Source organism: Lycium ferocissimum, chromosome 9, assembly GCF_029784015.1.
Source record: "Lycium ferocissimum isolate CSIRO_LF1 chromosome 9, AGI_CSIRO_Lferr_CH_V1, whole genome shotgun sequence".
Classification (NCBI taxonomy): Eukaryota; Viridiplantae; Streptophyta; class Magnoliopsida; order Solanales; family Solanaceae; genus Lycium; species Lycium ferocissimum.
The window spans coordinates 42,631,528-42,657,369 of record NC_081350.1 but is presented as its reverse complement, the minus strand read 5'-3'; the positions used below and the strand labels follow the sequence as shown (position 1 = coordinate 42,657,369).

At 33.2% G+C, this 25,842-nt stretch overlaps 3 protein-coding genes and 1 long non-coding RNA gene across 9 annotated transcripts; 3 read left to right on the top strand and 1 right to left on the bottom strand.

Annotated features, from left to right (window-relative positions):
• Positions 1-764: 764 nt before the first annotated feature.
• On the bottom strand, positions 765-5,622 carry LOC132030926 (serine acetyltransferase 5). Of its 2 annotated transcripts, XR_009408134.1 has the most exons (3): positions 5,140-5,622; positions 1,181-1,743; positions 765-1,107 (listed from the first exon to the last, which is right to left on the bottom strand). XR_009408134.1 is itself a non-coding variant. In XM_059420727.1 (2 exons), the coding sequence occupies exons 1-2, from the start codon at positions 5,548-5,550 to the stop codon at positions 1,252-1,254; spliced, it is 903 nt and encodes a 300-aa protein (XP_059276710.1). In that variant the 5' UTR covers positions 5,551-5,621; the 3' UTR covers positions 765-1,251. The 2 variants fall into 2 exon arrangements, 1 of the variants encoding a protein (XP_059276710.1); XM_059420727.1 differs by having other exon boundaries at positions 765-1,743; positions 5,140-5,621.
• Positions 3,051-3,787, top strand: LOC132030928 (uncharacterized). The gene is made up of 2 exons (XR_009408135.1): positions 3,051-3,369; positions 3,643-3,787. It is a non-coding gene; the product is annotated as an uncharacterized LOC132030928 (long non-coding RNA).
• A 6,169-nt stretch (positions 5,623-11,791) lies between the features above and the next one.
• Positions 11,792-19,170, top strand: LOC132030925 (probable acyl-[acyl-carrier-protein]--UDP-N-acetylglucosamine O-acyltransferase, mitochondrial). Of its 5 annotated transcripts, none has more exons than XM_059420724.1 (11): positions 11,792-12,060; positions 12,163-12,260; positions 14,710-14,834; positions 14,917-15,025; positions 15,627-15,719; positions 15,796-15,912; positions 16,012-16,095; positions 16,470-16,574; positions 17,402-17,488; positions 17,572-17,697; positions 18,756-19,170. In XM_059420724.1, exons 1-10 carry the CDS (start codon positions 11,931-11,933, stop codon positions 17,683-17,685), a joined length of 1,062 nt encoding a protein of 353 aa, XP_059276707.1. In that variant the 5' UTR covers positions 11,792-11,930; the 3' UTR covers positions 17,686-17,697; positions 18,756-19,170. The 5 variants fall into 5 exon arrangements, with proteins under 5 accessions (XP_059276707.1, XP_059276706.1, XP_059276705.1 ...); XM_059420723.1 differs by having other exon boundaries at positions 11,794-12,060; positions 17,566-17,697; positions 18,819-19,170; XM_059420722.1 differs by having other exon boundaries at positions 11,803-12,060; positions 17,566-17,697.
• A 3,582-nt stretch (positions 19,171-22,752) lies between these two features.
• Positions 22,753-25,078, top strand: LOC132030924 (transcription factor MYBS3-like). The gene is made up of 3 exons (XM_059420721.1): positions 22,753-23,274; positions 23,726-23,922; positions 24,608-25,078. The coding sequence occupies exons 1-3, from the start codon at positions 22,950-22,952 to the stop codon at positions 24,935-24,937; spliced, it is 852 nt and encodes a 283-aa protein (XP_059276704.1). The 5' UTR covers positions 22,753-22,949; the 3' UTR covers positions 24,938-25,078.
• Positions 25,079-25,842: the final 764 nt, after the last annotated feature.

Below are 25,842 nucleotides of genomic sequence, written 5' to 3'. Positions count from 1 at the left end.
TAGCCAACTGCTCACTATGATACATCAATACTGCTCTTTGGACCCCTCTTCAATGTCATGAAGCTCATGTGAAGTGTCCGGCATAGAGCCTGCAATCAGCAACCCTCATTTGGCCTATCAATCACTTTCAATTTCTCCTTAAAACCGAGTTGCTTCTGCCTTGTCTTGTAGTCGTAGCCTTTTAGCTTTTGTAGTCGTTAGCTTTCCTATATGCATGTCAGCATGTGTCTCCAAAATGCATCCTTGGTTCAGGATGAATTCAAGCGAGAAGAATGAAACAAAAAAATACGGCAAAGCTAGGACGGTTATTGTCTGAGCTCTACCCATGAATTGTTTAAGAACAGAGTGTCGTTAGTTCCTCCTTATATCATTTGTCTTTTTATCTTTTTGGTCGTTACAATTCTTGCTCTTTCACCTTTTAGCGTTCTGGGGCCCTTGCATCTGTCTCATGCGAAATTGTGCTTTTGAACTAAAAGCTTTATCCTTGCCCCTAAGCATGTGTTAAAGAAACATGTTAAAACTCATATTGCCTTTTCTGAGACGGTAGAGACTGACTTCTGAACCAACAACAACAACAACATACCCAGTGAAATCTCACACTGTGGGGTCTGGGGAACTAAAGAGGCATTTTGGCAGACACATGCTTATAGGAGAAAGGCTTAATGCATTCGTTTATAGGCACAGTAGGCACTAGGCATGCCTTCAACAGAGTGTAGAGCTTTCATTTATATTCAACAAACATAGGTAACGACTGAATAACAAGATTCCAGGAACAATGCCGTACTCGTTTTTCATTAACTCAAAATACAAAAAACACTTTAAAGCTCCTATATTAGCACAAGCCCACAGAACTATGGATTTTATAAACTGAATGCAGGACTGGTGGGTCCGAATCACCCTTATTAGTTCAGAAATATCACACAACATAACTACCTTGTTCGTTAAAATTAGAATACATAAGAAGAACAATAATAGGACGACACTAAGCCAGACAGTCGCTTCTAACATATTTAAAGCCGAAAGGCAATCTGTAGAACTGAACTCGTAATACATATATATTTGTGCCATCAATGGGAATTGCTGTAAGGAGACCCCAGGAAGATATCTCTGCATAAAAATAAGAGCCTTCAACCCTCTGAGACAGTATGTGAAAGCAGAAAAACAGCATTAAGATTTTAACCTCTGTCCTCTCTGCTAGACTCCGAGACGACTTCTTGTTATTTTGCAGATATAGCATACATGGTAAGTAAGTCATATGATATAATCAGACCAGTCAGAAATGAAAGATGTATGGTCCATACTCTCTCCAGGACATTCCTCATGCTTAGTTGGCTGTTCCTTTCCTCCCACCAACCTTGCTGGATTCCCAACTGCAGTTGTTCGCGGTGGCACGTCAATCAATACTACTGATCCGGCACCAATCTTGGCCCCCTCACCAATAATTACGTTCCCTAATATCGTGGCACCTGCACCTATGAGCACCCCGTCCCCAATCTTAGGGTGTCGGTCACCACCCATCTTACCAGTTCCTCCTAAGGTTACATGGTGAAGAATCGACACATTGTTTCCAATAACTGCAGTTTCACCAACCACCACTCCTGTTGCATGGTCAAAGAGGATGCCTTTTCCGATTTTGGCAGCTGGATGAATGTCAACCGAGAAAACATCAGAGATCCGGGATTGAAGTGCAAGTGCAAGTGGTCTTCGGGATAGGGTCCAAAGTTTGTGAGCAACTCGATGTGCCTGGAAAATAAAACATTAAGTAATACCCTTTTTTTTTTTTTTTTAAATTACACTCCTTCCATCCTTTAATACATTAAGTAACACTTAATACTACCATTTGCAGAGAGTCAATATGATATGAAGTGAAAAGTATGCCCCTTGACTTGTTTCAAGAAGGGGAGTGGGGGCAGAACCACAAGAATCTGTCAATATTCAATTTCCACGAGTGCTATAGCTACTCATATTATTGAAATAAAAAATCATCTCAAAACTGTTAAACTAAAGGAAACATTTACTTTTTCCTTTTCAATTTAGATTATGGAGAACTGTCCAAATGCATGTAAGGCTATTTCATTATCAGCGGAGAGCCAATTCAGCACATGATAGCTAACGAACATCGTTTAACAGAAAAGCAAAGATAAACTGCATAGATCACTTTACATCCGCATATATATATGTGTGTGTGTTTGTGCCTTCCTATACAAATAAATAACAAACCCCAGAGGTACAATGTTCCATTAGCAGCTTCTCTCATAATGGATTGTGATGGGATAGAAAGGGGAAAAAAAAAAAAAAAAAAGGGAACGCGAGCGCTACAGGAATTTTTTTTTTTTTGGGAGGAATAAACTAGTGAAGAAGAAAAGCTTATCCCACCCCCAATTGGCAGCTGCTAAGTTCCGGATCACTTCTAAATTTCCTCCACTCTTTGGTTCCTTGTGTGTTGTGTGAGGTGGGGTGAAGACCACCTAACTGGCAACCTTTTATCTTTGTACTACTTTCGAATCATTACCTACCAACCAGATACTAGTGACTACTGAGCAAACAACAAACACATCATTTGGGATGATGACCAATAAAACGTAGGACAACAGGAGAACAATCTATACTGACCCCTCACTCTTTTCATCAATTGCTTTTAACTTGTCCATCACAATCCATGGCTTCATTCACCATTTTAACCCGTTCAGCCATGAAAAAATATTGGCAAAGAGTAGATTGGCCATGAGGTCTCAGATATCAAGTTTGAAGTCTTATTTGATCTTTTTGAACTATAAGCGAAATATTTTTTTTGATCGGTAAATGGTGAGTATATAGAAATCAACATCAAGTGAGTGCTGAGATAAGTGAAATCTTGAAATATAGCAGTTTGAAAGTTTATTTCAAGCGAGGCTCTTCCAGTCTTCAACTTCTACACAAATTCACAATATTCTCATAAAAAAAAATTCACAATATACACAAACTTCTTTTCCACGTGAAGTTCATGTCCAAACATAAACGTTAACTTCCACGAATGTTTTTCCAGCTTCAAGTTCAAATACTGTCTTTTCTTTTTCTTTGAGAAGGTGACAGTTTCAAATACTGTCTTTTCAACTTACAACTATTATCCTAGCACATACTAAGTATACATCCAAAGAATGATCTGTTTCAACTATCTTGCTAAAGTAATACTTTAACAAATGTGCCTATTGTTACAACATAATACTACGGTGCCAACTAAGTCTTGAACAATGTAAAATCCCAAAATAAAAAAGGTCAAATTATCAGTCTCATTTTCAAGTAGATTGCATATACTCCATCCGTCCCATTTTAAGTGACACTTTAGCTCTTTTCACGTCTATTAGGAAAAATAATAAATACAAGGTATCGGTTCGGGCCGAAGAAGCAGTGTCACTCGATCATTATCAACTGACTGCAATCTTTTTCTATCCGTGAAGATCCCACCAGAGCGGCTTCTACTTCTAATAGGCCATGAACTAGATCAGAATCATTCTCAACGAGTCCATAAGAAGTGATCCCATTTTTTTCATCGAGTCTGGATCAAGACCAAAGATCTTGAGCGACCGATCCGGCAGAACAACTCAAAAGATAAAAGAAGTATCGTTAATCTCTTCATGCTCGTTCCAAGCTCGAAGTACCTAGTTTACTAAATTACCCCTATTTATTAAGTGCTTTTTGAGTTTGAGCAGTATTAAAAGTAACTACTTCTTTAACAATATTAAGGTTTTATAATTGGAAACAATTGCCAACTTTAATCTTGAATTCCTAAAGTGACAATTTTTTTTTTTTGTTTTTTTTTTAGCAAAAGCAAAGTTAATTTGGAACGGGGGGAGTATTTCTTAAGATCCTCTGTCAAGCTTTTGTTTGGTATAACTTCCCAAGGCAACAATGGGAAAATTAGATTCTCCCCAATAAAGACTCAATTCAACAACTTCAATCATCCCATTTTCATATAATGCATCTCAACTTTCTTACTCAAAAGTCCCCATTGTCACAGAGACCGCCATCTTTCCTAGATATACAATTTCATAGTATCAGTATATTTTGAATCCCCTAATTGAAAATCCTGGCTCGACTCTGAATTCAACAACTTCACTCACCAAATTTTCATATTATGGAAAAATTAGTATACAAATAAATTTGACAAGTGGTAAGATTCTGACCGGTCATATTATATATTCCTAAACTATTTAAAATAGGTCAGATTTATTCTCCGTTATGTTGTTTACCTAAAAATGTCGGGGCCGTTACATTTTTTAACCAAAATTAACTAGTCAAATAGTTCAAAATACTCTTCCTATTAACGGTTGTTCCAATTCCAAAATAAGCGAATATGTGTCAATTTTTCCCTTAAACTATTCGAAATGTGACACATTTAATCCGGTATTAACTTCCAAAGGCAACCACACCATTAGCAAATTTGAGTCCCCACTTTACGGACTCCTTCAACAACTTCAATCCACAAATTTCCATATAAAGCACCTAAACTTCGAAATTTCCAGAGAAATCATCTTTTCTTACTCAAAAGCCCCCAACTTACCAGAAAATTGTCACAAAAGTCCCTATATTTCCTAGAAATACAATTTCATGGTATCAGCATGAACTTCAATGGATTAAATAGGGGAAATTTCAGAAATATACAAGTTGGTCACTTACATTGCAAAAAAAAAAAAAAATAGCCCAAAACTTACATTACAAAAAATAGCCCAAAATATACAAACACTTATACCAACATATACCAACATATACAAACATATACAAAGGCATACAGCATGAACTTCAATGGATTAAATAGAGGAGAAACTTCAGAAATATAAAATTTGGTCACTTATATTACAAAAAACAGCCCAAAACTTACATTACAAAAAATAACCCAAAATATACAAACATATACAAAAACTTATACCAACATATACAAACATATACAAAGGCATACAGCATGAACGTCAATGGATTAAATAAAGGGGAAACTTCAGAAATATACAACTTGGTCACTTACATTACAAAAAATAGCCCAAAACTTACATTACAAAAAATAGCCCAAAATATACAAACACTTATACCAACATATATCAACATATACAAAGGCAGACCAATTAACATACAGTGTAATTTTCTATTAAATAAATAGTTACTGACCTGACAAGCAAGGAAGCCTTTGTAATTAAGCAAACAGTGAGAAAACGAAACACAAGCCGGGTCACGGTACCGCGCCGCGAGTAGATCAGCACTCGCGGCGGCGCGTAAGTCAGGATCAGTCGAAAAAGTATTAAGAAACAAATCATACAGCAAAGTAGAAAGAAGTGTTGAAGAACAAAGTTTGTTCCCTAAATGGAAAGAGAGTGAACGTTCAAGTGAAGAATGAGCGAGTATAGTCGAGTATAAGTAGCTAGCTAAGGCCGGCTCGGCTTCGGCGTCGCGCCGAGCCTCGGCTTTGATTTGTGTCCATAACCATATGGCTTCTTCAGCCGTGTCTGTCGGTGGATGTGGCGCCGCCGGCGAGGCATTACGGTGGTTTACGGCGGCGTTGCGGTAGTCTCCGGCTGGCATCTTGGAGTATTACGTCGTCGTTTTGGTGTTAGGTGAGATTTTATCCTCCTTTTTAATGGGGTATTTATTGAGAGCTTAATATATAAAGAAAGGTGACACGTGTGAAGATTCTGACCAGTCAACTTTCTAGAATATTAAAGAAAAATACTATGCAACTTTCAACTATTTGATCAAATTTGCCCTTTCTTTCATCTATTGGATTAAAATTGGATCTTGTCGTGTTTGACATGACTCAAAAATATCATCCTTTCTTCCGTCTATTAAATAAAATTTGCCCCTAAACTATTTTCTAGCTTAAAATTTTCTCTCCATTAACAACACAATTATCTGAAATCTGTGCATGTCCTTACTTTGGTTGATAAAGAAACTTAAGTGATTTTGAGTTTTAAGGTCTTTTCTACTTTTTGTGGTATATGTAATAAATAGAAGGTGCTTTTAAATACTCTCTTCGTTCGCATGTCCTTATTTTCTTTGGATTTTCATTTTTTCTTAAAAAACACATATTAAAGTAAGACAAAAAAAAATTCTATTTTACCTTTAGCATTTATAACTCATTTTAAATCATTTTCCCAACTCCAATATAATTATACACCATTTAATAGGAATATTGTGGTAAAATATCTATCTTAATCATTATTTCTTAAATAGCGTGAAAAGTCAAAACGTGACAGGTAAAAGTAAACGGAGGGAGTACTTATGTTTAGGCCAAAAAATTATAAAAAGGCTGTGTTTGGTGAGATTCTTTTGCCCTTTTTTACTGGAGGACTTATTTATATGGAAGAATTAGTATGCAGAGCAAGATGACACGTGGGAAGACTCTAACAAGTCAATTTTTCTAGAAGGTTAAATAAAAATACTCCCTCCATTCATTTTTAATTATCCATAATTGATTGGTATACTTATTAAGGAGTTATTAATAAAATAAAAAAGGGTAAAAAATGTCCTAACTTAGTAAACATGGTTTTAAAAATATTTTTATTTTGCCTACTGGATCAAATTTGTCCTTTGTTTTACTCATTGGGGTCAAAAATGTCCTTAACGTATTAGAAATGATTAAAAATGTCGTTTTTTCACCTACTGAACCAAATTTGTAAAATTTGCTCCTAACGTTATTTTTAGGCTTTAAATTGCTCATTCATTAACGGCACGATTTTATGATATTTAATTAAATTTTAATCAGACACCATCTTTATTGATTGGTGCACATAAAATTCTGACCGATACATCCATTTAAATTTAGCGCTACTAAACAATAAAATCAATAACGAATGAGAGAGTATAGTTGAGTATAAGTAGGTGTTTGGAAATCATGGTTTGAAACCATAAGATGAAATCAGTGTTTAGACATGCATTTCATCTTATGGTTTCAAGCCCGAAATCATCTAACCCGTTTGGACATGGTTTGAAACCATAGTTTGAAACATGATTTGGACATACATATTTTAAGGAGTATTTTCTCTTATAGACATAAAAAATCACACAAGTTGTGAAAACTATCAAAACATTCTCAATTCTTATACAATCTTACCAAATGAGCAAGTCATAATTCATAACAAAATTAATACGCTAATTCATAACAACCGCAAAATTAATACTAGAAGACCTTTCTAAAAATACAACATCAATTGATAAAATTTTAGTTTAATAAATAAAATTAAACTATGGATCTTTTTTTACAAAATTAAAGGTTGTTAGACATAAATAAAATTTGGTGGAAGTTAATGATTGGTAAATGATTGATAACAAATTAAAAATATCTACCAACTTATGATCTTTTTGTATAAAATATAAACTTATGAGTTAAATTTTATATTTAAAAAAGTTGAAAATGGTTTCAAACCCCAAATCAATGTCTTATGACTTGAGGTTTGAAAACCATCTTTTTCAAACGCATGTCCAAACGCCTACTAAAATTCATGGTTTTAAAAAATTTAAATATAAAACTTAACCCATAAGTTTATATTTTATAAAAAAAGACTCACAAGTTGGTAAATACTTTTAACAATTACTCCCACCAACCATTTACCAACCTTATTAACTTTCACCAACCTTTATTTATGTCTACCATGTGAAAGAATTATATGAAAGAGTAGTTACATTACTATTCACGTTAAATTTTATTTTTATTAAACTAAAGTTTGATCAATAGATGTTGTATTTTTTAAAAAGGCCTTTTAGTAGCGTATTAATTTTGTTATGGACTATGTCTTGCTCATTTAGTAACATTGTATAAATATTAAGAATGTTTTGATAGTTATCACAACTTGTGGGTTTTTATGTCTATAAGAGAAAATACAATTTAAGATATCCAAATTACATGTCCAAACATGATTATGGTTTCAAACCATGTCCACAAAAAATAAAATTTATGGGCTTGTTTGTCAAAAAACAATATATCTATATGATGCAATTTAAATGAATTGAAAATATACTTTATGGAATAAAGTCTTGAAATTATCTCATAGCAAAAATATCATACAATATCAACTAATAAGTTTATTTTTAACTACAAAACTACCATAAACTACTATACGTGCATGGTACGTTGAACCCCGGAGGAGTGGCATAAGTTAAAAATCCCAATATGCTCGAAAAATCCAGATTCGCACCGTGAAGTGCCCCGGCAAAAGGGACGTTTAGTACTAATATAAAACTTAAATGAAAAATGGCACAACATAGGTATTAACGAACCGAAACCGAATGTAACTTGAACATGATACGAAACGTGAGTAAAGTCCGAAACAAGAAATCCTTAACGTGGGGAATGCCACAACATTTTTATTGCTTCCTAAAAAACAATTGCCGTGGATATGAGATTTAAAATTTGTAAATATAAAACTTACAACCCTTATCCCAATGTTTATATTTTATAAAATCCCAAAAACATGAACATGATATAGTTGGTAAATGATTTTCGTGAAATAACTTGTAAATAACTTGTAATCATAATTTCACGAAATAACTTTAACATGATTTGAAATAACCAACATGGTATTAACTTTCGTAGTCTTGCAAACATGTTCTTGATTCATTAATAACAATAGTTCATAATTATATGTATAATTGACTTGAAAACATTCATGTAACTTAATAAAATCATAAAATTATATAAACATAATGAGAACATTACTAGGAAGAATTCATGATTCAATGGATTTTAGGTTCCTAATAACCGTAATGGAAGATTAGGAATACAATAACGAATATAGATACAAAGTTCATGTATATAAATACATAAATACGGGCTACCAATAAGTCGGGTTTAATGCCCTAGGGTTTGAACTTCATGGATATCAAGAAACGGAGCACGGGGAAGAACGTAGAGATTCCTCACGCTTCTATTATACCTTAGTCGCTCCAAAACTTGAATTAAAGACTTGAGCTTTGAAGAGGATTTCCAAAATCTTGAACCTTGAGATGGGTTTTCTTGAAAACCCTAGTTTTAGGAATGATGATTTCTTATTTAGATCATTAGAGTATATGTTAGAATTGAGTTGGAATAATTAGAGTAGGCTTACCTTGGTGTTCTTGATAGGTCGTTCTGTGGCTTGAAGGAATGAAAATAATGATTTGAACTTATATGGACGAATATATCAAAATTACACGTCCAAACATTTTTGAAATACGGTTTTCAAACCATGTCCAAATGGCTTTGACCCCCATAATATACCGTTGGAAAGGTATTTCAAAGCTCTACAACTTTTATCAAGGAAGTTTTCGGCTTCCAAATACGTTTTGAAATACGGGACGTATTTTGAAATACGCGTATTTAACAATGTAACATCCAAATGTCAAATTTCAAAATGCTTTGATTTGTGTCCATAACCATTTAACAACGTAACTTCTTCGTTCGAAATCCCGTGGTTTACGTTGATTTACGTGGACGTGGTGCCACTTACAACCGAACAGGAAAATTCCAATTTTCACATTCTTTATCTACTTCTCTAAGATCATGGTCGTTAACGATACGAGGTGTTACGTTCTCCATAACCATATGGCATTTTGAAGTATGTCGTCCTTCTTTTTTCTCTCTCTAATCTATCTAGTTACTTCTTGTAAAAGCTTCCACAGCCGGTTGATCAAAATGAGAATTCAAATTACATGAGCAATAGGTCTGGTGGCGTTTGGTGAGACTTTTTAACCCTTTTTAAGGGAGCATTTATGAAAGAGAGAAAGATGACACCTGGGATGATTTTAACCAGTCAACTTTCTAGAAGAAGAAAAGTACTGTAACTTTAGGTGATCAAGACAAATACGTAAACAATTAATAATAGCTTATTGAGGAAATTGATAAAACATAATTTAGTACAGTACTAATTTACAATTTAAATGAAAGAAGATAACTCAATAAGAACTTTCCTGATAAAGAAAATATAAAATTGAAAATAAGTTTGTGTAAGATTACAAACTAATTGACTCAACAATTCATCATTTTATTTTGTGATTTAAAAATAATGATCCCTTTCTCAACTCGTGAATTACACTGGGGTATGTTGTTGTTGTTGATCCCTTTATATATATATATTTCAAACAAAATTTAATTTTAAAAAACATATTTATAGTTTAATCATACAAAATATCATGACATAAAAAAAATTATAACTTTAAAATGATAATTAATTTCTTGATTTCTATTGCATGTTACGTGCTGCAGTGATCTACATTAAGTTATATTTCATATTGTAATGTTATTTTAACTTAGCGGTCATGGGACTCCTACTTATGTTTAGATGAAAATTCTGCTACTCTTCAAATCTCATACTTTTATATATTTTATTTATTACACGTCTTTAAATTTTAGGGTGATTTGGTTTCTTTCTAAGTAAAACCGATTAATTTAAATCTCATACGTTTTATATTTTTATACCTCATTTGTCTAGAGACCAGAGGCAAATCTAGCTAGGATATCAAATCAGGATTGAAAATATAATTTAAATTGTGATCTCTTGAATATTTTAATCTGCTCCATCAAGAACAATAACTTCTGTGGCAGGCATTAGTTATGCAGGTATTAGGAATATAAGTATTAATTATACAAGTATTAGTAATACATGTATTATTTATGCAGGTATAAATAATGTAGGTATTAGTTATGCAAGGTTTAGTTATGCATAAATTATTTCTTTGAATGTTGATTTGTTATATTAAAAGTTAATAAATATTTAGTATATACTTCTTAAAATTATAATATTTGTTTACAATTAAAAGTATGATATTAATTACTTAAAAAATATTAAAATATTATAGTAGAATATTATATTAAAAAATTATACAAAAAAATGGTTTATAAAAGGAAAGTATTTAAGTGGGGAATGAGAAGGGTAATATTGTCATTTCAAATTTTTATTCATGTATTAGTTATTCCATCTTCTACCCCGCATAAAATAATACATAAATTTCCTAATAACTTATACATATATTAGTTATGCGGGTTTCTAAATTGTAAACCAAACGTCTTACTAATTTTATACATGAATGACTTACTTTCTAACTAGCTACCAAACGCGGTTTAAATATGCAAAAATTAATACTTGAATAAGGTGACTCTTTACTAGCTATCAAATATGGTATAAGTTAATGTAGGGATTAATACATGAATAACTTATCTCTTGTCCAGCTATCAAACGATCCCTTCTTGCTCATCATTTTGGTCCATACATGAAAATTAGAAAGATACCCCCAAAATTATCACAAAGACATGTTTAACACTCTTCTCCATTCCTCCAAAATTGGTATGGCTAATTTTAATACTATGGGAATTTAATGTAAAAGTAGCCCAGATAGTCGATTTTAGAATCGCTTATTAATATTGGGCCACCATTTAAAGTCTCACTGAAGAAAATCACTTTAAAAGTGGAAAGAACAATTCAGCTACAATTTTCCCTACAACTATCTTGTTACGGCTTCACCCCGTCGAAGACCCGCTGCTAAAACAAACAGAATGAATGGATCAATCCATTCAGCTAATTTCAAAGAAAGACTGTTGTCGTGAGCTTTCGTTATTGACGTTGGCATTAAACAACTATCTATGCTTCGCTTCTTCCTTTATGCTTCCTTCAAATCCATAACCCCTCGTTAGTCCATTTATTCAATATTCGTTATCCTAAAAATAGGAGGATATGAAAGAAAATCCCCCCTAGTTAAAACACAAAACAACTTCAACCCATGATAACGGAGTTCGAAACTTTAACAAATAAAACTATAGATAAATTTCTAAAATTTTCGTATCTTAATCGAGAAGTATGATGGAACAAATGATGTGTCTCTATTAAAAGTGGCTGAGCTGAAGTATAATTAATTAATTATTTCTAAAATTGGCTAAAACTTGATTATTAACATTTAAAAAGGGTCTATTTGCCTATTTCTCCCCAATTAAATACATGAAAATTCAAAAGAGACCCCAAATTTTACTAACACAAATGTCTTCCCTTTTCTACTTTCGCAGTCACAGACCTCTCTCTGTTGCTCTCAGAAGACTCACTCTCAGCAAATTTTCTTCCACAGTCAATTGTAAAGCTCCCATTTTTCCTCTTTCTTTTTTTTTTTTTTTTAAATATTTACAAAACTTGAAGTATTGATGTTTTATTTTTTGTTTTGTTTATTTTTGTGCAGATGCTTCAGTAGAAGAGAAACCAACTGATGCAACTGATGAAAAACCAAGATTCATTCACCCCTCATCTGTTGTTCATCCTAATGCCATTTTGGGTGATGTAAAGTTACATTCTTTCTTCAAAATCTCAAGTCTTTACCATTTATAGATGTTTGTTAGAGGAACAACATTTATTTTTGCATCTTTAATCAACTGTGCTTCAATTCCAAACTAGTTTGTTCTTTTATATTAATTCTATGTAAATCATATAAAAGAATTACCATATGCTATATTTTGCACATAAGAAGAGAAACCCACTGATGCAACTGATGAAAAAACCAAGATTCATTCACCCTTCTTCAGTTGTTCATCCAATTGCCATTTTGGGTCATTGGGTGATGTAAAGTTACATTCTTTCCTATGTTTATGCCTTTCTGTTCATTAAAATCTAAAGTCTTTACCATTTATAGATGTCTGTTTTGGTAGCAAGTTTTATTTTTGCTTCATTAGTCACTTAATCATGTATACTTCAACCCCGAACTAGTTGGGACTGGTTATATCGAAAATTAATCTTAGATTAATCTCTTTAGGCTGTCTGTCATTTTTTTTTTTTTTTGGGTAACCGTGGTGTCCGGGCCAACTTATGGGAACCTCGACTAATTCCACAGGATATATGCCACCAGGCTGACTGTCATAATAACAACTCCTTTCCTTTAGTCGTATTGGGACCTGCTATATTTTGCACCATGGTTGTAGCTTCTTCATATTTTTTCCTTCATTAGTATAGTTTGGAAAATTAGGGCTCTTGATTAGGGTTGGAACCTCTGGTGATATCTTTTAGATGCTTCGGAGTAAGAAAAACCCTTTGATGAACTGATGGAAAACCAAGATTCATTTACCCCTCTTCTGTTGTTCATCGCAGTGCCATTTTGGGTGATGTAAAGATACATTCTTTTCTCTGTTTATGCCTTTCTGTTGATGGAAATTTCAAGTCTTTGCCATTTCTGATGTCTGTTTGATGGGCAGCATTTATTCTTTGCTTCATTATTCAATCAATCAACTGTGTTTAAACCTCAAACTAGCGCGGGGTGGTCATATGAATTCTCTGTAACCTATTTAAAAAGATTTATCTTTGTTTGATTATTTAAGCTTACTGTCATAATAAACACCCTTTTTCCTCTATCCAGCTCTGGACCTGCTATATTTTGCAGGGTTTTTGGTCAAAATTGTCCCTTATTATGGGAGTAGGTCTATTTTGGTCCTTCAAATATAACCTTGAGCATCTTTAGTATGTTTGCTAAAGTGGAGCACTTTTCGTCCAACTAACAGACTGTACTTAAAAACTAATGGTGACTACTAAAAAAAACTACTAAATGACAGAGCTCAGTCGGTTTTATTTCAGTTTTTTATTTTTCCGGTTTTTGGCGCCAAAAAAAAAAAAAAAAAAAAAAGAAAAAAATGACTGAGCTCAGTCGGTTTTATTTAAGAAATTTTGTTTAAAAACTTGAGATCAGTTGGGTTTTCGGTCGGTTCAAAAGTCGACCGATTGTTTTTGGGTCATTTTTTGTGTTTTTGGTAGTCAGCGTCAGTTTTTTAGTTCATTCTGTTAGTTGGACCAAAGGTGCTCCGCTTTAGCAAATTAAGGGACTAAAGATGCTCAAGGTTATATTTGAAGGACCAAAATAGACCTACTCCCGTAGATAATGGACAATTTTGGCTGAAAACTCATATTTTGCACATGGGCGTAGTTTATATTTTTCTTTTTCTTTTCATTTTTGTCATTTTTGCTAACATTAGTATAGTTTGGAAAATTAGGACACTTGATTAGGGTTGGAACCTGTGGTTTTAACTTTCAGGTTGGTCATGTCAAGTTAAGGGGCTAAGGAAAAAGTTGCATACTTCTTGTTGCATAAGAATAGGTCATGGTCATCAACATTTAATCTCAATGTCCTGGTGGTTTGTTGTCATATTTGATAAATTCTTTATTACAAACTTAGCTATTGAGGATTTGAGATGTGAAATGGTTAACACTGGATAATTCTGCACTCTTAATTTAGAATAGGTATTGTACTATACTACTATACTTAACACATCTTTATAGTCGAGGGACTTCATATAACGTTTTATCTTCGAATCAGCTGACTTAGTTAAATATAGAATAAAGTGGAGCTAAAAGATCAGTATAGCCAATTCCAACTAGTTGAGATTAAGGCTTAGTCGTTATTGCACTTGTATCAGGTTCAATGTTTGCCAATTGCTAAGAATCCTCTTATTCTGGTAAAACGTTATATCTCAACCCCAAATAAATTTGCCGTACAAGACAATATTTGTTATTGTTTGGGCACGTGTGAGATATAGCGAAATGAACGTAGAGGATTCATATAGCCAATTTGACTTAGTTTGGATTGACACATAGTTGGTTGATTGATTGATCGATCTGGATATGCCACATTTCTTCCTCTGACACAATTTAGCTTATCCAATTTACTAGAGATGTTCAGGTGTAAATGGTTAGGCCTTAGCTGAACTAGCAATTTGCGGATAGTTAAATGAGCTTTCTCTGCATGTAGGGCGTTGCAATTGGTCCCTTCTGTACCATTGGGCCTTTCGCAAAGTTGGGAAGGGCTTGTCAACTGTACCCTGGAAGCCACATCTTTGGAAATACTGAACTGGGGGACAATTGCACACTAATGACGTGAGTTAATTTTTTTTTATCGTACTTGGGTTTACTTCCTTTCTGTTCTCTCCAGTACCATTTAGGTGCATGTTTTTAACAGTGGTGCTGTAATTGGAGATGATCTTCCTGGTCATACAGTCATCGGGAGAAACAATATTTTTGGGCATCATGCTGTAATTGGTGTTAAGTGCCAGGACATGAAATATAAGGTCAGTATCCTGATGTTAAACTCATTAATGGAAAAAATTTAAACAATTCGGAAAACATCATGATTTATTCACAGCTAAATTTATTCAATACTGTTCTATCACACTATATACATTTTGGGGTCGTTTGGTTGCTGATTAGGAAGTGAATTATTCATATATTAAAACTACCGTGACTAGTACCATGTTTGGTAGCATTTTAGATGCTATATATAAGATTCAGCACATCAAGTACAGTGTTTGGTTACCAGTGTATGGTCCCGCATAACTAGTACATGTATAAGTTATGAGGGAATCTATGTATATTAGTTATGCATGGTAGAAGATGGAATAACTAATTCATGAATAACTAAACCCTGCATAACTGATCCCTACATGATTAATACCTGCATAATTCTAACCATCAACCAACGACTCCTTAAATGTGTGTTGCAATTGAATTGAGAAGCATTTTTGTTTGGCTTATGAGCTCAGAGTTTTCTCCATCAATATGACGATCCATCTCTTCATCATTATCACTCTCTCCCCCACCCTCAAATTTAAGTAGGTGGTGCTTATTTGCGCAAATAATCATTATCATGTTTGTAATTTGACCATTTTTCAGTTTGGGAATGAGTGTTTTCTCGAGATTGGTGACAACAATGAAATCAGGGAACATGTATCCATCCATCGATCTTCAAGTCCAAGTGATAAAACCGTACGAAACTAGCTCGTGAATTTTCTGTATTATAAATTTTAGTACATAGTTTTCTGTAACAACCTTATATAAACAGGTTATTGGTCATAATAATCTTATTATGGGCTCTTGCCATATAGCTCATGACTGCAAAGTGGGCAACAACAACATTTTGGCAAACAATACACTTCTTGCAGGTCATGTTGTGGTGGAGGTGATTGATTATCCCTCTTTAGTCATTTTTCCGAATCATGACCTATTCTGGAAAAATTAATTTGACTAATAGATGATGGTTTATATTATTAACGTACAGGACTACGCTCACACTGCAGGAGGTATTGTAGTTCATCAATTTTGCCGTATTGGTTCGTTTTCTTTCATTGGTGGTGGTTCAGTGGTAAGATTCTTTTCTAATTCAAATTATTGCTGTCTTTTAGGTGTTTTACTCCAATAAAACGGAACAATAGAGTTTTTCAAAAGACTCGGTCTTTCTGTCATGATAACCTAATATATCAATAATTTGATAGTTTGGCTGTTCTTCCTGAAGGCAGAGATATTTCCACTTATAAATGCTAGACTCTTAAGTTTCACTATAACTTGCACCTAATGAGAGTTTAGCTTCGAACCGCTTCCTTTAAGTTGAATATCTTCAAATTATTTCTTCTGTATTCCTAAGATTGAAAGCACATATATTCTCGGACTGCAGCATGCTTAACTGAATTTGAGATCACGAATGTGTCCCTTTTGGATCTCAATCTTTTTGTTCTCCAGGTTTCTCAAGACGTTCCAAAGTACATAATTGTCTCTGGCGAAAGAGCTGAGCTTCGTGGGTTGAATCTTGAAGGCTTAAGACGACGTGGATTCTCTGCTACAGAGGTTTGTTTCATTTTAAAAAAAAATTACTCTATGTTTCTAGCAAATAGTTGTAGGAACTTAAATGTTGACTAGCGAAAAACCATATATGTATGATATGGATCGCTCTTGAGGTTTTAAATTGGCCCTGTATCTTCACTACATTGGTCATATAATTCTATAATTCCTACTAAAATTACTGGTTTGTATTTTAACTCTTTTGCCTACTGTTATCCTAGTGTCTCAGTGGCTAAAATCCCGAATTGTGTTTGGAAAAGCATGTGTTTAATCCTCTGTTCTAAAATTTTCCATGACTTGTTTTTGTACTTTTTAGTGTTTTAATCAATTAAGAAAAAATTACTTCTGTTCCGTACTGTTCATTCTGTAGAAAAGACATGCTGCTGCATATATTTAACATGTGCTGAGTAAGAATACACCCAATGAGGAATAAATTTTATGCAAATATTTAAATACTGATCCTAAAGGTTGACATATGAGACATGTTGCATAATCTGGTAAATTGAGACGTCCATCATCATTTACTTAAGGTTATTCAATATTTTCTTAAGTAACACATTTGGGTGTCAAATAGAATTTTGATCTTTTCAAATTGGATACGCATATGCTGTTTTTATGGTCGTTACTGTATGAGACGTTTTTAAGAGATATACACATTACTTTTTCAATTTATTTTTGCTTTCTGCGATATTCTTAATCTATTATAGCGTATCATTACAAGCTATTAAAAGAATGATGTGCTATCAGTTTCAATATATTAAATAGCTATAATTATGTCCTTAACTTATTTTATCCCTGATTTTAGTGTTATATTTTTCTTGGCAAGTATCCAGATTAAGAGCCTGAGAGCAGCTTATAGAAAGATATTTATGCCCACTGATACAAATTCTGGGAATATTGAAGATCGACTAGCTCAAGTGGTATTGAGTTGATTTAAATTTTTCGATTTATAATAGCTCTCTTCTAAAATGATGTCAAAAGGCAACCGCATTTTCAGGAGCAGCACAAAGAGCTGGGTCTATTTCCAGTTGTTTGTTCCATGGTACAGTCAATACGTGATTCTTTTGCTCAACATCGCCGTGGAATTTGCAAATTTAGAAGCTGGAGTGGGTCTTAGCATCTTTTATTTGTAAGCCCACTCGTCTTTATTTTATTTTTCATATGTTGTTCTAAAAATATACTAAACCATCTGCTTGTTACATCCTGTACTTTTGAGTTGCATCAAGCTGAAGCTTGGTTGCCTGGTGTTTAAAGCCAATCATTTTAAATATTTGGTGATGAATCTTATCTGTGGTTGCATTATTTCCCGGGTTTCTTGTACTGCCTACATAGATCTTTTTTCTGGTGGTGCTAGTAAGTGCCCATCTGATGTAGACTGGCAATAGAAGTTACAGCTCTTTCCTGCAAAGTTTGAAGATTGACCTCTAAAGTCCTGAATTCCTTCTATTGAAGAAATTTTATGTATGACATTAGTGTTTTGAATTGTAATGGCATCATTTTTTTTCTACATGTAATGCCTTTGTGGTAACAAGTCTTTTCTATTAGAATCAACCACTAATCGCTTGGTTGCTGGTTAGGAAGTGAATTATTCATGTATTAAAATCATTATAACTAATATCATGTTTGGTAGCATTTTAGTTGCTATGCATAAAATTCAGCATACCAAGTACGGTTTTTGGTTACCAGCTTACAATCCCACATAACTAATACATGTATAAGTTATGAAGAAATCTATATATTATTTTATGCAAGGTAGAAGATGGAATAACTAATCCTTGCATAACTCTAACCAACAACCAAACGACCCCTAAGTGTATTTTGACTGCAAAATGGTAGTAGTTCAGTTGACTGAATACCTGGTTTATAGTACTTGGCATTTATGCATCTCATCTAAACTCACTGGGTAGATTGCAAAAATTCATTACTTCATTTTGCAGTTAAAGATCAATATTATTTTGTGCTTTTAACGGACCAACTGATTAAAGTTAGTAATGTGGAAGGTTTCTAAATACCTGGTCTATAGTCTTTCCTAGTTGATGCGCTGCTATAACTAGTTCTTAAGTTAAAAAGAATGGACATTGTTACACGGAATCTTTCTGAACTCATAACTCTGGATAAAGACTTACTGTTACTATGTATAGAAAAACATTTTCAATAAAGACTTCTTGTTTTGTTTTTACTTTTCAGCAACTTCTGACCTCATTCTCTGACAAAGTGAAAACAAGTGATGAATTCCTGCCCGTTTGATAGAAAGTTTTAGCGAGGCGAACAATGTTGTACAAGGACCATATTCATTATTTAAGCTTGTTATGGAGGAACAATGAACTGAGAAGTGATGAATGGATTAAATGAACCTCAATGATGTCAAAGTTTGTATATCTCAAAGTTGCTTCTTACAGAATCTCGTGGTTGAGTGTTGAAGCTGCTAATTCACATGAGCACTAATATTGTTTCTTTATTGCCTTGTAATTGTATGTCTTTGCAACCAAGTTCCCGCTTTTATACTAGTCTTCAACCCATTCCATTCTCTGTTACTCTGTCATTCTTTGCTTGGTTAGAGTTAGATTCTTGTTTGATGGAAGACACTCCTTGTTTGTATGGATGACTGCTGTAATTAATCGTAATTTCTGTGAAAAAGCATGTTGGATCTCCCAGATGTGACTGATTCTAGTTTTCTGGAATGTCAACTATGTGTTTTGGACAACCAACCAAGTCCATTTTGTAATTGTACTTACAAAATTTTAAAGGGCTTGGTTATTCTCCTATTAAAGAGTGGACTTGACTCCTAGAGTATATAAATTATAAAAAACTTACACAAATAACTACCTTTTAACAGCTTCTAACAAGTTATAGCTACAAGTTGAAGATTTACAATTCATAGTCGCTTTTATTCCGTATTTCAGTTGTATCTCGCGTTTTTTTAAATATACACAAATACAAACATGGCCGTTGAATAAAAAAAAGGCTATATTTACGGCAATAAAAATCTTTTTCAAATTATATGGTAATTTGTATTAATGGTTTCATGTTTCACGCAAACCTCATGAGGTTCCATTACAGTTAACGTCTCTCTATCAAAATTACTCCATTCAAAAGTTTTTTGCTGGTTTTTGTTGTATTTGCTTGTATTTCACGTTTTTGAAATACATGAAAATACAAAATTTCGCAGAGTAAAAACAAGCTGTATTTATGAAACATATTCTCTTCTTTCATTTTAAATGGTAAGTCAAATTAAATCAACCATGTATCACGCATAACGGCTGAAGTTGCATAACAACCCACGTTTCTCTCTCCAAATTACTCCATTCCAGGCTTTTAGAAATACTTCCAAATACAGAAATATATATACACTAGAATACAATCAAATATGGTTGATTGTTTAAGAAATATAAAAATGTAGTATGCGTATATACAATGGAGTACAATGAAATGTATCAGAAACTATTTCGTAAATTAGAAATACATTGAAATATAGCGGAAATATACCGAAACAAAGACATTGAAATACACTAAAAAAAATGACGAATATACATTTTCTCCTTCGAAATACAAAGCGAATACAAAAAAATACACTATAACAAAAAAAATAAAAAAAAATAAAAAACAACCACCACAATCACAAACCCTACCGAACCACCACAACTCTACCTTGATACTTCTAAAAGCTACGAGTTTTTATGTGCATTGCAGTGTCCTTTTTCTAACATGCTGCTCGGATAATTACTTATCACTAGCTTCACATCACATGCCAACAAAGAGACTTGAATAAACAAAGTTAATCTGAAATTTGTTGTAGATTTTTCCACAATTAAAAAACACTTCTAAGACTCACCAATTTTCTTTGTATGAATACGATATACTATTTTAAGTTTGGGTTATTGTAAAACTTATATTTTACACTTTACCGGGGTTGGCATTTTGTTAACATTAATACCTCGAAGCATATGGATTTCGGATCCAAGAACTAGAAGCTTAAGGTTTTTTGTAGTTTGGAGATGGAGATGGTAGTAATAGTGGTGGTGGTGATGGTGGTGTTGACGGCAGCGTGGGTGGTGTAGATAGAGAAGGGAGGGAGGGGTACGTGAGGGGAAGGAGAATAGAGGCTGGAGATGGAGAAAGGGAGGGAAAGAGGCGGCAGTGAGGGGAAGGGGAGAGAGAGAGAATTTTTTTTAGGGTTTGGAGAAGATGATAAATCTTAAATGTGTAGTGAGGGTATAATAAAGAGGACATGTATTTCAAAAGTTACTTTGGACCGTTATGAAATGTAATTTTGGAAAAATAAAGCTACAAAAATTAAATAAAAAATAAGGTAGTTATTATTCATAAATAAGTCTTAGAGGTAGCTATGGCAGGTAAATTTTCCAACATGAGTGTTAAAGCTTTTCAAACGGTTTATAGGATGGTTTGCATGTGACCAGCCTTTTATTCTTAGGTAGCTTTTGGTTCGTCCAAAAAAGAATGACGCATTTTAATATTTCAGTTTAAACTTCCAAGCTTATCCCTATATGAGATTCTTCTACGACTACATAAATATAATGACATGTTTACGGTCATAAATTTCAAATATCTTATAGCCACTACATGTTACGACATGTTTGAGATCACAAGTATAAGAATCTTTCTTTTTTTTCTCAAACTTTGTTCCGAGGAAACTACTGTCACATAAATTATAAGTTATGACGGAAGGAATACATCTTTTTCTTTTCTGTCCATGTTTAGCTGGTATAAGATTCAAGGATGAACAGATAAAACACGACTCTTAACATTATACTTGCATTAGCATACCCAACTTGTGGCGTGCCAAGATATTTAAATCAAAACTTTGTACTATGCCAAGATAAAAATCAGGAGTTGTGTTAGGAAGAGAGATATTTTTGTTTATCTTGCTCTTCAAATCAAATTCCTTCAAGGGATAACCATGCCATATCATGGGGGTGCAAGTACAATGATGATAAATATGTGGATATTTTTCTATATGGATAGGGACAATATTTGTTAAAAAAATTAAGACTTTTTTGTCAGAGATTTTATTAATAAAGATACATAATACTATACCTTTAGCAAGGGTTGTCATCCCATTTGCGATAAAGTAGTAGACCAGTAGTACTACCGAAAGATATTCCTCAAGTTTAACCCAGTCTAAATTCAGTTGCTATCATGTTAAAGATTTAGATTATACAGTGTTATTTGAGATAATGACAACGGTGTTACAGCCAAGTACTCATTGGCAGACGGTAGAATTTCAAAGAAAAGCAACATATATTGGGAATTACCTTAAATATTGGTCGACATGTAAGTTGTTTTATTTTTTTGAAACATATGGTCGACAAAGGATGCTATAAGTTTTGGCCCGGGGCCTAAGTCTGGTGTTAAGATTCATTGGTGTGTTGGTTAGACGCACGGACTCGAACTTCAATTTTTTTACCAAAAAACTACGACAATATGAACCTTATTAACCATATTTTTTCAACAACAGAGGTGAGATAATGGAGTGATTAACAATTCAAAGTGGAAGTATTAATGGTACTTTTTGTAGTTTAGTTGATGTTTTACGTGCTTAAAACATGCCAACACATTGGTTGATTAGGCATACTGCATACATATGCTGAATATCATCAACTAAATATTCAATTATAAGGAGTTATAATCAGCGGCAAAGCTAGAATTTTAACAACGGAACTAAAAGAAAGCGCTAGAATTCAACATTTATCACTTGACAAAGGAATACAGTAATGAATCGATATACAAAAATAATTATTTTTACGTAATATAATTTTTTAATGAATGGAAATTTAATTGAATCATCTTGCTAACAGTAACTTTGTCACTGGTTATAATAGTTAAATCTAGAAAAGTAGTATGTACTCAAATGTGGATAAGACGAAAACTACAGGTTCAATTGAACTTACTGTTTGCGTGTCAAACTATATATTTATAAATGACAAAAAATAAAAAAATACTCATGTAAGATGATTAATTTATTTTAAATTCATCGACTCAATATTCTCAATTCGCCTTTGCTACTATTGTAATTGTAATGATATTCTGTGAGATAAACCTTTTATGATATTTTCCCACAATAATTCCATCTTATTTAATTTTGTCGGTTGTAGAGATACCAATAGTTGTTCCTTTCCACTCTAAAAGACGTCCCCCAAGTTGGATAATATATCCAACCAAAAACATTAATGTCCAACCAATCATCTTCTCTTGGTCTAACATATTCTAGGTATTTTCAGAAACCCTACCTTGTACTACAACACATCATCATCATATAAATTAAGCCAACTAAACAATTGTTGATACATGTTCAACCCCTCCTCCCCTTTCAACAACCAAAAATAACAACTTAGTGAAACTAGCCCTTTTGTCTATGTGAAAATGGGGAGAAAATGTTCACATTGTGGTTACATTGGTCACAATTCAAGAACTTGTAGCACTTTGAAATGTGCTAGTACTAGTAATTTTATTGGTGGATTAAGGCTTTTTGGAGTGCAACTTGATATCTCCCATTCTACATCTAATTCTTCTTCTATTCATAATTTGAAGAAAAGTTTTAGTTTTGATTGTTTGGCTTTAACAAATAGCCACTCATCATCTCCTTCTCCATCTCTTAATGAAAGCTGTGAAAAAAGTACTAATTCCATTAATAATGGTTATCTCTCTGATGGTACTCTCGTAGGTTGTGTTGGTGAAAGAAAGAAAGGTATGTAATAATTCATATATATTTTTAGTAGACAAGTTTTACGCTGGCTATCAGCCAACTATACCCCTCCCTTCCCTCTTTAGCCTAGCCTGGAAACGACATTATGAACAACTAAATATACATGAATTATTAATGACAGACAAATTTTATAGCTAAACAACAAAATTTTGTTAGCTACAAACTATTTAGTGATATATTATAACAACGAAGTTTATAGTTCATTCCAGTATTTTTTTGTGTAGTGAGCATGTTCACATTAAACTGAGATGCACTCAAATGAAGGTATATAGACAATGAAAATTCATATAATCGACCTAAGCACTTGTACACAACTATAATGGCCTAATTGCAACTTATATGAAGGGGTTAATTATGCCATTGTCAAGATTAATATATCTAATAGAAATATTCTCTTAGTTTATACTGATATATATTTATATTGGATCAACAGGAGTTCCATGGACAGAAGAGGAACACAGAAGATTCTTAGTTGGACTTGAAAAGTTAGGTAAAGGAGACTGGAGAGGAATTTCAAGAAACTTTGTGACAACAAGGACTCCAACTCAAGTTGCAAGTCATGCTCAAAAATATTTCTTAAGACAATCAAGTCTCAACAAAAAGAAAAGACGTTCAAGCCTATTTGACATGGTAAATATATGTTTTTGGATTGAAACCATCTATTTTTAGCCACAATTTCACAATTTTCCAAGTAGAAATTTTGAGCTATTATATCCATAGGATGTAAGCTATTTTTTTCGGATCTTCCAAAACACCATCACACATTAATGGTGGAGTCAACTTTGTTCAAGGGGTATCAATTGACACCCCCTTTTTTAGAAAATTACACTGTGTGAAGTATATGTACTATATGTTGATCTGCTTGACCTTTTCGTGTGTTTTCTTATCTATATTTTGACTTCTTAATGAAAATTCTAGCTCTGCCGCTATTACACACGTGTCGCACCACTATAAAAAAGTGAATTTTTGACAACTCGTCAAAAATCCAATAACGACGAGCCAATTTCTGACATACACGCATTTTTTTAGTAGTTTCGGATCCTTGCATTTGGAGGATCAAACGGATGCGGCTTCATTTCCGGAGGATCCAAACAACTTAGAATTTGAGTTATACGCATTGATAAAGATTTTCTTACATAATCAAAGTAGTTTACCTATATATAGCAAGCAAGTTACTATTTATGTCAGATTGCTAATTAATGCGCATCATAGAGATTCACTTATAATTATTTTATAACTGACCTGATCGTTTAAATATTTGTTGTACCATCAGTGCATAGAATTGATTACTAACTCTTATTTGTAAACATGATAGGCAAGGAGCAACAACAAACATGCAGATTTTGCTCATAATTGTCAAGAAGCTTGTCAAGCTATTACCAGACTATCTTCACTAGACCTAAATTCATTGGGAGAAGAGAGTGAAAATTCTCCACAACTTGAAGAGATTTATTCAGTTCCTCTTTGGAGTTATGGATCACACAATTCTCATCACAATAAAGTGCCAAATAAGTCCATTTCTTCAAATGGAGCTCTTGATTTGGAGCTTAGTCTCTCAGCTCCAAGAAATAATATTGTGGATAAAAATAAGTCATCATCCACAGATGTTAACTTCATGAATATTGGGCCAATTACAGTTACCTAACTTGTAGTACTAATTAATATCCCTGTTTAAAAGTAACTTTATTTTTAATTAGTTTTTTTAAGTGATTAGAGCACAATGGATGTATTGTTTCCTACTTTTTTTCCAAGGTACATAATGAATGAGTACTATATTATATGCTCATTTTTTATATATTACATTCAACCCTTTCTAAAACATCGTCATTTGTCGGATATTATTTGACTAATGTAGCGAGATGTTGTTATATAGAATATATAATATGACATAACGTAAAATCGATTCCAAAAATAAACTTACCATTATAGTGAAATATTATTAATTCTAGAGAGGTTTGACTTGCCATACACGTTTATTCTCCATCTCTAACTTCAAATTTTTTTCTAATTAGACCAAATTATTTTATGAAGATTTCGCATAACCAGATTTTTTTCTTCTTCGTATTCTTCTGGCTTTTATCCAACTCTCTTTTTATTCCTTCAAACGTGTAGGTGGTTTTCCTAATAACTCTTGTGCTATACTTTTCAATGTTTTCATGCTTCACTAAATTCATGGATGTATAATGACATATAAGCTTTTACCATCAAGGGATGTATGTAGCTGCGGAGCCAAAAACTCAAAAAACATTATAATAAACTTTTTAATATATAAAAGGGGTTCAACGAGTTATATATATACATGATAAAGTTTTTCCTAATATACACGGTACAATTTTCCAGCGATGGAGTTCAATTGAACCCTCTTCACCATACATAGCTCCGTTGTTGGATGGCATGTAGAATGACCGGAACTCTTTCGCTCTTTATTTGAGGTCTCGATTTGAATTCCTAGAATTAAAAACTCTTGGAAGGAATCGTCCTACCTTCGTTAGTAGGCCTAGGTGGCTTGAATCCAGATTAATCAGACCAGTAAGTTTAGACTGCCAAATG